Source organism: Crocodylus porosus, unplaced genomic scaffold (assembly GCF_001723895.1).
Source record: "Crocodylus porosus isolate Cpor-Errol unplaced genomic scaffold, CroPor_comp1, whole genome shotgun sequence".
NCBI lineage: Eukaryota > Metazoa > Chordata > Crocodylia > Crocodylidae > Crocodylus > Crocodylus porosus.
In genome coordinates, this window is record NW_017728951.1 from 50,463,361 (window position 1) to 50,475,932 (window position 12,572).

General features: G+C 47.4%; 1 protein-coding gene across 2 annotated transcripts in view; it reads left to right on the top strand.

The window, feature by feature from the left end:
* Positions 1–12,572, top strand: part of TSPAN14 (tetraspanin 14) — an 80,851-nt gene that overhangs the window by 58,077 nt on the left and 10,202 nt on the right. For both annotated transcript variants that reach the window (XM_019555817.1, XM_019555816.1), the window contains exon 6: positions 2,712–2,837. In XM_019555817.1, the coding sequence (XP_019411362.1) occupies positions 2,712–2,837 (126 nt within the window). The remainder of the gene's footprint in view (positions 1–2,711; positions 2,838–12,572) is intronic.

The window sequence follows — 12,572 nt, forward strand, 5'->3', positions numbered from 1 at the left end:
GATGTGGAGGGGTGGGGAAGGGGCCCTGTGATCTCCTCAGTGGACCCAGAAATGGACCAAAAGTACTTCCAGTCCACTTCTGGGTTCACCGCTGAGCATGTGAGGAATCCCCCACTCTCCTGTGGGACGCTCCCACCCGCCTCAGCATCACAGCGTTCACGAGCCACGCTGGTACCTCAAGGTACATAGAAAAAACATTTAAAGTTGTGTCTATGTCGGAATCATTGATTCTCCGAATCAGCATTGGATCTTCAGATTTGGATTTGGCTGAATTGAATGGGGGACAGTGATCTGAATCAACGAATTGAATCACTGTCCCTGATTCGGCCCGAATCAGACTCGAGTAGGGTCCGCTTCGCACACCCCTACTGCACATGGTACGATGCAGGTCTAATGCAACCCATTATACCTGACAGACAATTCAGTGGTGACTAATTTCTAGTAGAGCTTGGAATGATTTAGTGTTGAACCCTGGTTTCAAATACTCTCAATAAAAGTAAAAGGCTAAACTTCCCAAAAAAAGATTTCAACTGACAAATTAACAAGCCATGTGGAAACAACAAAGACACAAAGCATCTCTGAATAAGTCTGCCATAGCAGATAAAGCACTAGTGGAACAGGGAAACAACTTGATGTAGATCAGTAAATGTAGCCATGTAACATCGAAAAAACCCTTCCTCAAGGTACTGTTGTACTTTTCCAACGATGCACTGAAATGAATCTTCTAATGAGGTATGGGCCAAATTGCAGAACCTTCAGGATATACCTCTGGGACAGCCTTTTGTATGCAGCTCATTGCACTGACTAACGGAAAGTTAATTCCACTTGGCTTAGTGTGAATACAGCTTCTTTTCTGTAGCCCATACACAGTTTGATTGTCATCCTTAAGTGAGAATCATACCTTTTTTATTTTTTTTAACAGTTACTCAGTGTGGGGGAGAGGGAAAGAAGCAGGAAGCCCAGTTTTTATTAGCTTCCTCCAAATATAAATCAGAAGGTTGAAGGTACTGCCCTAGGACCAGTTCTTGGCAATTTCACTTTTATTCTAGCCAGTACCTTAAGCCTTTTCTCCTTGAAAGTTGATGCTTTTTACCTGAATTTCACAACCTCTTAGAGTAGTGTGCCTTCTAAAACAATTTCTCCTTTAGTGTTATTGTTAGATGCTAGTCTTAATGAAGATATTGTTTTATTATTTTTCACTTCAGTGAAATACATGTGATTTGAACATTTTAAAATTACTTGATACAGATTGGAGACAATTTAATTTTGCTTGATCAAGAAATTTGTGTGCCTTATTTTCGAGATATTGCTTGGTTGATTGGATACAGTCATCTTAGTTGAAATCACTGTGTTTACATATATTAAGATGTTGGAAAAATAGTCCCAAATTGGCTAATAAAAATACAATAAAATATGAATATTTTTTAAAAGTGTAACTTCATAGAAAAATTAGGAGGAGAAATTGCTTGTTGATTTGTGGTTAAGTACATGGGTGACTGGTGCCTCTTCTGCAGGGGCAGAGCTGGCGAGCACCTGTAGACGCTGCCAGTGGCAGGGGCAGACCTGTCGGGGGGTCACATGTCCCCTCAACCCATGTCCCCCATACCAGTCACCTATGGTTAAATATATACTTACCATGTATCAAGTAACACCTTAATTTTTCCCAGGTCTCAGTCTCTGATATTGCCATATTTGTTAAATGTGAGACTTGTGTAACTGTTTTAGAGATGGAAGAACAAAAATCTACGCCAGTAATGATTAAAATTTTGCAGATGTGACTGTCTTGATTAACATGAGACTGCAGTCCTTTTATTTATGAAATCAGTACAGCATGAGTGGACAGTATTGCAAGGTTCTCCATGTTTTTCAATAGCTGTATTCCAGAATCTGGTGTGATCAATGGTACGCCTGGTAGGGAAATTTTTAAATATAATTTTGCAAGGCCAAGATGGCTTCTGGTTAGATACTACTATTTAGAGTGATAGCTGTAGTGACATGTGACATTTACCTCCATCAACATGATTGCATTAGTCCCATATGCTAATTCACATTTTATCAGATACTTTGGTTTAGTGAAAGCAACTGAGAGTTCTGAAATTTTTTTTAGGCTAGAAACAGAAGTCACCTTTGTACTGCCATAAAAATGTTTGTGGCAGCGCAAAGATCAGACAAAAAGATATTCATGTCCCTTGCTGCACCACAAATTCCAAAAATCTGTGGCTATGATGCAAGTGATACATTGTGCTGCTACTTTGTGACAGGCATCTGTTTGCTCTAAGGGTAATCACTCTAAGAACTTCAGGGGCCTGATTTTGCGCACCCAGGAATGCTACTCCTGGGGCACACAGGATTAGGCCTCTGAAGCCTTGGGAGTGCCTACTTGGATTCCCGTTTCTGGAGGTGTTTCCAGAGCAACAGGGGCCTGACCTTGTGGGACAATGGGCAGTGTCTATTTTGCTCAATGTAGCAGATCTTCTGTGGTGGGATACATTCCAGCACAGGTGATCCGCTTTATTTGGTGACATACGTTTGCCCTTAGTACATGGCTCCAGTTCTGGCTTTGGCATTAATTCACTGGGTAGTCATAGGCAAGTTGCTCAAACTCTTTGCTTCTGCATCATCTCTGTAAAGTGAAGATGGGTAAATGTCTTACAGGGCTGTTTTCTGTGTATTGCCCAAATGATATCAAGTGTGTTGTTTCTCTGTTGCAGAACCATTGCTGTGGTGCTCAGGGTCCAGAAGATTGGGATCTTAACATTTACTTCAACTGCAGCAGTGAAAGCAAAAGTCGTGAGAAATGTGGGGTTCCCTTTTCCTGCTGTGTACCTGATCCTGCTGTGAGTTGTTTCCTGGCTTTGTATTTGTATTATTACTGGAGAATTTTGAAGGGAAGTGCTTCCTGAATGGATATAATGCCCTGGGCTTAAAAGGATGTTTGAATATTTCAGTATGTCCTATTTCTGCTCTGCCCTTGCTGAAGATCCTCTTACTTTGCACTTCTGTTGCAGACCCAAAGGGACCTTGTATCCTGCTGCTGAAATGTTATAGAGTCAGAGCAGATAAACTGTTTTAGTATTGCTTAAGCCTGTGGTGTACAGCTATAGGTATTGTTTAAAAGAAACAGTAGATTTTTAATGAGTTCCTGGTCTCTTGTTCCCATAGTGAGGGAAGACTTGGGAGTTCTCAGTGCTCAGTTCCTTGGGAAAGGTAACCATTTTAGAACAGCTCTAGACTCACTTATATGGTAGATGAGACAGCAGTTGTTGTTTCCTTCTAATTCCCTGAAGCAATAAATTATTAAATGCATATTAATGTAATGCATTTGAGTAGTCCCATTACCTTCAGTGGGACTTGTGTGTGCTTGGACACCCACAGATTACGTGCAGGGGCACCTGACTTCTGAAGGTGAAATTTTAAACCCAGTGTTAAATATCTAGGCTGTCTGTATAGTGCATGGGAAGAGTGGCTTTACAGGATGATCCAAAAACACTACATGCTGGGTAGGAAACAGCAAGCACAGTAGTGTTTCAGAAATGCTGCCCTCTGTGAAGCTTAGGTGCCTGAGTCCGGGGTTGCAGGAAAGCACTTGGTTCAGTCACTGATACCACGATTATTTCTTGCTCTAATTTCTTGCTCAATAACTGTTTAATAGCCTGAGACTGGAACCCAGGACTCCACTTTCTCAGCTGGGTGCCCAGCTAGTTACCACGTAGTCTAGGCTCCTTCTCATGTACACATAAGGAAGGAGCATAAATCATAGAAAATGAGGGTTGGAAGAGACCTCAGGAGGTCCAAACCCTTATCACAGCATCCCCAACTAGATCGTCCTAGCCAAGGCTTTGTCTAGCCAGGTCTTAAAAACCTCCATGGGTGGAGATTCCACTTCTTCTCTGAGTAACTTGTTCCAGTGCTTTGCTACCCTCTTAGAGTTTTTCTTCATATTTAAACTTAAACTTCCCTTGCTGTAATTGCTCTTTGCTTTATCTGTGGCCAATGAGAACAGCCTACCTTCATCCTTTCTGAACCCCTCCTTTCAGATAGTTGAAGGCTGCTATTAAATCCCCCTCAGTCTTTTCTTCTCCAGACTAAATATGCTTAGTTTGCCCAGCCTCTCCTCAGAAGTCATGTGCCCTGGCCCCCTAACCAGTTTTGTTGCTCTCTGCTGGACTTTCTCCAATTTGTCTACATCAGTGGTCACCAACCAGCGGGTCTCGATCCACTGGTAGATTTTGAAGCCTCGTGGAGTTGATCCAAGGCTGGGATGAGGGGCTGAGTGCCCGTGTGTATGCATGCATGCACCCCAGCCCAGCAGGTCAGTCCATGGGGGAGGGAAGGGGTGCAATCTAGATTGAGGCCCCCACGGTGAGAGACAGTGCCACAGAGGCAGGAGCAGGGGTAAGTTGAGTGGGGCCCCAGCTAGGTGCAACTCTACCTGCTGGGGAGGTGCACCCCCAAATAATTTTTTCTCCCTCTGCCTCGATCTTCTCCCACACCCCTTCCCCTCCCACAGACTTACCTTTTGGGTGGGGTTGGGGGTGGCGGCAATGCATAGTAGATCTTGAGTTGCTTTTAAATGCCAAAGGTGATCTCCTACTTAAAAGGTTGGAGACTACTGGTCTATACCCTTTCTGTAGTAGGGGGCCCAAAACTGGACACAGTACTCCAGATGTGGTCTCACCAATGCCAAATAGAAGGGAAGAATCACTTTCTTTGGTCTGCTCGCAGTACACCTACTGATGTAACCCAGTATGCCATTAGCTTTCTTCATAACAAGGGCACTCTGTTTGCTCATATTCACCTGATTTTCAACTGTAACCCCCAGGTCTTTTTCTGCTGACATGCTGCTTAGCTAGGCAGTCCCCAGCCTATACTAGTGCATGGAATTGTTTCATCCTTGACTTGTGAATTTCTCCTTATAGAACCTCATGAGATTTGATTTTGATCTAATCCTCCAATTTGTTGAGGTCTCTCTGAATTCTGCTCCTCCCAACTTCATGTCATCTGCAAACTTAGTGAGGGTGCACTCCTTCCAGGTCATTGATGAAGATACTGAACAAAACCAGCTCCAGGACTGACCCCTGGGAAACTCCACTTGATACCCGCTGCCAAATAGATATTGAGCCATTGATTATTACCTGTCAAGCCTGACCATCCAGACAGTTTTCTGTCCACCTTACAGTCAGTTCATCCAACTCAGACTTTCTTAGCTTACTTGCAATAATATTGTAGGAGACAGTATCAAAAGCTTTTCTAAAGTCAAGGTATATCATGTTTAGTGTTCTCCCTGCATCCACAGAGACAGTTATCATTATCTCATCAGTAGCCAATTGCCTGACAAGAATGGCCCCATTCCCCCCTGGCAGTTTGGGTTTGGAGCCACCCCACCCTTGCACCACTGCCTCTTTCATGGAGTGGGGGGGGCGCACTCCCCCTTTCCCCCACTCCGCCACTAGGCTTGCCCTCCACCCCCTATTTCAGGGCCAGGTCGGGGCGCTCCCCCATACCCTCTGTTTTGGGGCCAGGCCGGGCCTGGTGTGCCCTCCCCCACCCTCCCAAGCTGCTGTTGTGGGGCCAACGCTGAGCCTGCCCCCCCTACCTTCCCTGACTCTTTTTTAGGGCCGGGCTGTGCTGCTCCCTCCTCACCCTCCATTTCGGAGCCGGGCTAGGCCCAGCGTGCCCCCTCCCACCCTCTCTGCCACTGTTTTGGGGCTGGGCCCTCTCCTCCTGCCCCACATCGGGAGGGAGCAGTGCGTGACAGAGACGGGGCTGCTGGCCTTGGGGGGCCCACCCGTTAGATATTCATCACCTGCAAGGAGCAGGGGAGTGGCATCCTGACCCTGCTCCCCCTACTCTGTTGCTGCCACCTCCAAGAACCAGCGGGGGCGGGGGGATGAGATCAGCTCCATTCCCTCTGTCCCCAACATCATGGTGGCACTCTGTCACGCCTCCACCTACTGTCCAAACACTGTATTCGTACTCTGGTTATTTCCGTCAGACGATCAGCGTGTGAATAAAGTGTTATGGACAGATGGGCAGACTAAGGCTTTTATAATATCTCATCGTAGAAGGCAATCAGATTGGTCAGGCACAACTTGACTTTGGTGAATTCATACAGACTGTTCCTTATCACCTTTTCCAGGTGCTTAGAAATGGCTTCCTTGAAAACGTACTTCATGACTTCTTCCAAGGACTAAAGGTGAAGCTGATTGGTCTGTAGTTCCCCAGATCTTCCTCTTGAAGATGGGCACTGTATTTGCCCTTTTCCAGTCATCCAGGACCCCTCTGAATTGCCACGAGTTTTCAGAGATAATGGCCAGCAGCTCTACAGTCGCATCGACTAACTCCCTCATCACCTTTGGGTGTATAGTATCCAGCCCCATGGACTTGTACATGTTTAACTTTTCTAAATAGTCTGTAACCCGTTCTTTCACCACTGTTGGCTGCTCACCTTTTCCCTAAACTGTGCTGGCAGGTGCAGTAATCTGAGAGCTGACCTTGCCTGTGAAAACTGAGGTGAAAAAGGCATAAGTACTTCATCCCTATCTGCATCCTCTGTCACTAGGTTGCCTACCGCTTTTAGTAAGGGACCTATGCTTTCCCTGATCTTTCTCATATTGTTGATTGTAACAGGCTGCGGTCCTTGGGGTTGCCATGATCTCCCCTAACTCTGTCAATCTGATCTTCCCTAACTGTGTCTCCCCCTTACTGTGCCAATCTGGCCTAAAAGGCACCTTCAATTCTTGCCCGCCACATCTTTGATGGAAAATATGTAATAGGGAGGCTGCCTTTCCAACATCTTGAGCACAGTTTCTTGCTGTACACTGGCCCCGGGGCTCCTGAATCCCTTGTGGGCCCCGTATTGGGTGTTTCAGGGCACCCTAGCCTTATGAGCTATGCGTGGCTCCAACCATCCCTTTACCATGCCCCAAGCCTTGCTGTTGAAACTGATGTTCTTTGGTCTTGCTGTGTGCCTCACTGGCACTCAGGCTCTCCGTAGCCCTGTCTTGCTTTGCGCCTCACTGGCACTCGGGCTGTCCACAGTCCTGTCTCGCTCTGCGCCTCACTGGTGCTGGGGTCCGTGCATCCCCAATGCTGCGCCCTCTCTGGCATCGGGGTCCCCATGCTGCCATGGGTCCCCTTTGAGGCCTCCTCCAACCCCTAATAGCCTCACCCATGCCACCGGTTCAAAACAGCAAACAAAAAAACCACAAGCCCCTGGGCTATAACATAAACTCTAGCTGCCTGGCTATAACATTATTCCAGCTACCTCAGGGGTGTTCCATCTTTTACCCATCTCGGGGCTATGCCTGAAGTCCGGCCTCTCCCCTCTGCTTGCTGTGGGAGAGCTCCTTCCCCCTAGGCTGCTGACAGGGGTCTCCCTTCCCTGGTCCCAGCCCTGGGTTTATGTGGGCCTAGAGCCCTGCCTTCTCTGGCCAGCTGACCAGATGCAGGTGCTGCCACTCCCCTCATTAACTAGTTATCCTGGCAATCTGCACTTGGGTTCTTATCTCTACTCCAAGAGTAGCAGGTACCTTAGTGTCCTGCTACACCTGATATACTTGTAGAAATCTTTCTTGTTACTTTTCACAACCTTTGCTAGCTGCAACTCCCAGTTGCACAAAAAACTTGGTTAGGCATTTTTGATTTCATGCCCTAGCAATACTCTTATATTCCTCCCTTATCATTTGTTCAGTTTTCCTCTTCTTGTAAGCTTTCTTTTTGTGTGTTAGCAAAGAACTCTTTACTGAGCTAAGCCAAGCTGGTCTTCTGCCATACTTGCTTTCATTCAAATCTTTCATGCTCTTCTGCACTGTGGAAAAGGAAGGGAGAAGAAGTCCCCTTCCTGCCAGCCTACTTTTTAAAGCCTGGAAGTTAGGACAGTCTTCCAGAAAGGGGTTTCCTTCCTTCCCCTCACCTGCTTCTCAGTCTGAGGAAGGAACTTGATCCTAGCTAAGTGCTTAAACTACTAGGTTTCATGGGTAGTAACACCATCAATATTTTCTTTTCTTTTATTAAGGAAAAAAAAATACTGCAATTCCACAGTGTTTATTGCTGCTTCTGATTCGGGTTTCAGTGGGCTCAGGTGCAATGGTCCCTCTAAGGTCTGGTGGTCCATGAGCAGCTTAGAGGGAACACTGATGATGCCTGCTGTGTTTGCTGGAGGCCCCAGAGCTAGGCACATCCAGGATGTCGGCTTCTGGGCTTCTGCTCCTAAGAGATGGGACTTACAGCTCGGGAGCCTGGCTGTATGCACTGTTGCTGCCTTCCAGTCACCTTGTGGTTGCTTTCCTGGGCTCCCAGGATTAGGCACAGGTAGAAGGAGGAAGAAAATGTGTAACAGCCTGTGAAGCTGGGGAACCTTTTGTCTGGCTACTTCCCATCCTCAGGCAGGTTTCTCTCTCTCCAGCACAGCATCAGAGAGAAAGTGGCTTCAAAGATTCCCCTCCTCTCCCCTCCCAGAGAGACTCTGGAGCTGATGATGAACTTTACAGGACCTGGCTAGTCAGCCAGGTGGGCTCTGTGCACCTCTGAGGCAACATTAATGTGAGCCTTGGTAAAACATAACTCTGTCCCCAGAGAGCTGCCTCCCACCTCCCTGGGACCAGCTGCATGTGGCCAAGCCTCTGCTATCATGGTCCGCTTGGCACAGGCTGCTTAGGCTCCTGTCTTGCTCCATCTGGAGCAGCTGGGCAGTCCCCTGAACCAAGCCCCGCCAAGAGGACTCTCAGTTCCCCCCTGGGACTGTCAGAAATCCATAACCATCACCCTTATCCCATCACCACTCCCCCCGCCCCCCCCCAATAATATCAGGCACCTTCAAGCTGGCAATCCTGACTGGGGGTGCACAGGTATCTCAGTGTGCCTGACATTCTTGTCAGGCAATTCTGCAGCAGCCTGTGGCCGGGTTGGGGCAAGTGCGTGGCATTAAAAAGTTAGTGTGTGGCAAGATTTTTTCTTGTGCATGGACTGAGGTCCCGAAGGGTAGGGGAGTTGGGAGTCCAAGACAAGTGGTCATTCCTTAAGGAGACGATTCTCCGAGCCCAAAGGGTGACAGTCTCAACGCGAATCAAAGGGGGCAAGAGTGCTCAAAAGCCCCCATGGCTCACTGAAAGCATTCAGGAACATCTGAAAGCTAAAAAGGAGGCATACATCCAATGGAAGAGAGGGGCCATCACCAAGGAGGATTATACCTCTGTTGCTCAAGACTGTAGGGGGGCTGTTAGGAAGGCTAAGGTGGAGACAGAACTAAGACTAGCGACCAGGATCAAGGATAACAAGAAATCATTTTTTAAATACATAGGGGGTAAAAAGAAGGCACTGGGTAACATGGGGCCCCTGCAGGACACGCTTGACAATCTGGTGGTTGCACCAGATGCTAAAGCTGACCTCTTTAACAAATTTTTTGCCTCCATTTTTCTGATCAGGGACCGGGACATCCCGCCCCCGGGATTCTGGACAGACTCGAGAGGCACCACCAGGCCTAGGGTCAGAGAAGACCTTTTTAGGGAACTTCTGGTGGGGCTGGACATGTTCAGAACAGCAGGTCCAAATGATCTCCACCCCAGGGTGATGAGGGAATTGGCAGAGGTCGTTGCGAGACCCATGGCATGGCTTTACGAGCAGTCGTGGTGCTCTGGTGTGGTGCCAGAGGACTGGAAGAGGGCCAACATGGTTCCCATCTTCAAAAAAGGGAGGAAGGAGGACCCATTAGTCTTACCTCGGTCCTGGGGAAGCTCTTTGAGAAAATTATCCAGGAGCACATCTGCGAGGGACCAGCAGGGGAGGTTATGCTTAGGGGCAACCAACATGGGTTCATTAGAAGCAGGTTCTGTCAGACCAACCTGGTTTCCTTCTATGACTAGGTCGCAAAATCCATAGATGATGGTCTTGCGGTGGACGCAGTCTTTCTGGACTTTAGGAAGGCCTTTGACACTGTCTCTCACCCCATGCTTATTGAAAAATTAGGCCTACACAGTCAGATGGGTCGCAAATTGGCTGGAGAGCCATGCTCAGAGAGTGGTGGTGGACAGGTCATTTTTTACTTGGAGGGAAGTGGGCAGTGGGGTCCCCCAGGGCTTGGTCCTTGGGCCCGCACTGTTCAACATCTTCATTAGCGCCTTAGACAAGGGGGTGAAAAGCACCTTGTTCAAATTCATGGATGACACTAAGATGTGGGGAGAAGTGGGCACAATAGAAGGGAGGGGCAGGCTACAACTAGATTTAGACAAGTTACAGGGGTGGGTGGATGAGAATAGGATGAAATAGGTGCAAGGTACTGCACCTAGGGAGGAAGAACCAGCAGCATACCTACAGGCGGGGAACTGGCTTCTTGTCAGCACAGAGGCAGTAAAGGATCTTGGTGTCATTATTGATTGCAGGATGAACATGGGCTGCCAATGTGAGGACGCGGTCAGCGAGGCTAACCGCACCTTGTCATGCATCACGAACAGGTCCAAGGAGGTGATCCTCCTCCTCTGTGCTACATTGGTCAGGCCACAGTTGGAGTACTGCGTCCAGTTCTGGGTGCCGCAGTTCAGGAGGGATGTGGACAGCATCAAGAGGGTCCAGAGGAGCGCCACTTGCATGGTCAGGGGGCAGCAGGGCAGGCCCTATGAGGAAAGGCTAAGGGACTGCACCTGTTCAGCCTCCACAAGAGGAGGCTGAGAGGGGATCTGGTAACCATCTATAAACTTACCAAGGGGGACCAGCAGGGAATGGGAGAGTCCCTGCTCCCCCGAGTACCACCAGGAGTAACTAGGAATAACGACCACAAGTTGAGTGAGAGTAGGTTCAGGCTAGACATCAGGAGGCACTACTTCACAGTCAGGGTGGCTAGGATCTGGAACCAACTTCCAAGGGAAGTGGTGCTCACTCCTACCCTGGGGGTCTTCAAAAGGAGGCTAGACAGTCACCCAGCCGGCATCATTTGACCCCAGCTTTCTTTCCTGCCCACAGCAGGGGTCAGACTTGATGATCTGCCTGGGTCCTTAACGACTGTACCAACTATGAAACTGTGAAACATGCATGAACGCAGCTTAGGGGAAACCTTGTTCAGGTGTCTCTGCATGTCTACCAGATGAGGCCCTCAGGGGCCTAGTTTCTGAATTATACTTGAGTTTATGCGGGGCCTAGGGGTACCTGTAGATGTGCCAGGAGGCTACTTCAATGCACTGTAATTACAGCACGTTGGAGTAGACTTGATTAATTGATTCTTCTTTTGGAACGTGCTAATTGGTATGTTCGAGCTAGCTTCTGTCTTGTGTATCAGCATCCCCACGCTTTAAAATGGCAGCAGAGGTGCTTGATTTACAGTTCATTTGAGCTTTAGTTCAAGTGCCCCCACTGCCATTTGAAGTGTGGGGACACTGATACACAAGACGCTGTAGGTGCTTTAATTAGAATATCTCTTGGAGCTGCTCTAATTAAAGTGCCCCTTCCCCTCCCATCCCCCTTCCTCGGTGCACATGTAAAAATGCTCACGGAGCCCAGCTGCTCAAGTTGGAGCAATTTACATTGCTCCGAAAGCAGAACTGCAAGAAACTAAGGGACTTTCAGGCCAAAAAAGGGGGCACCTCATGAGTTCTAGGTGCTTGTTGAGAATCCATGGAACAGGTAGTTTTAGCATGGCACTTCTGGACTCTGGCATCCACAGCCTACCTAAATCCTGTTTTGTGTCTGGCTCTGTGTGGTACTGGATTAGGGCCCAGAAGTCTGTCTAGTCTAGTTCCCTGACTACAACCTGGCCTTGGGTTAATCCATAAAGCATGAAAAGCAGTAGAATCTGAGTGCTTCAGAATAGATTTGATAAGCAAAGTATCTGTAAGGTTTTATTACCCGACAGTTGTCTGATTTATCAACTTGATTCTACTGTGAAGCTGTTGCTCTTTCTGGCATTCCCTAGTTTAAAACCCCTCATTATGTTTTTGATATTTAATTTACGTAACCACGAATTGTGAGGAGTTGATAACTATAATTGCAGAGCTTGCAGGTTATTGTTATGGTTTTGTAAGGAGAGCAAAAAAAAAAAAGTTGAGAAATGGCTTTATATGTAAGATACAAGTACCTTTTTTATCCATTGAGACTGCACATCATTTGAGTGGGGAAGCCTGTAATTTGCAAGACAGCTCTTTATACTTTCCAGACTCATCACATCTGTGTTCACCTTATTATAGACTTTTAAACCTTGCTTACTTGCTATTCTGAGCTCAAGGAACTATAAAGTAAGCCAGGTCAAACAATTTATGATCCTTTTAAAAATATCTAGTCTTAGTTGATCAGAACAATTGACTTTCAAGGTATCATTTTCCTTTCCATATTTCATAGATTTCATAGACATTAGGGCTAGAAGGGACCTCGGAAGATCATCGAGTCCAGCGCCCCACCCAAAGGGCAGGAAATCAGCTGGGGTCATAGGATCCCAGCAAGATAAGCATCCAATTTGCTTTTGAAGGTGTTCAATGTAGGTGCTTGAACCACCTCTGATGGCAGGCTGTTCCAGACCTTGGGGGCTCGGACAGTAAAGAAATTCTTCCTTATGTCCAGCCTGAAACGGTCTCGCAGTAGTTTATGAC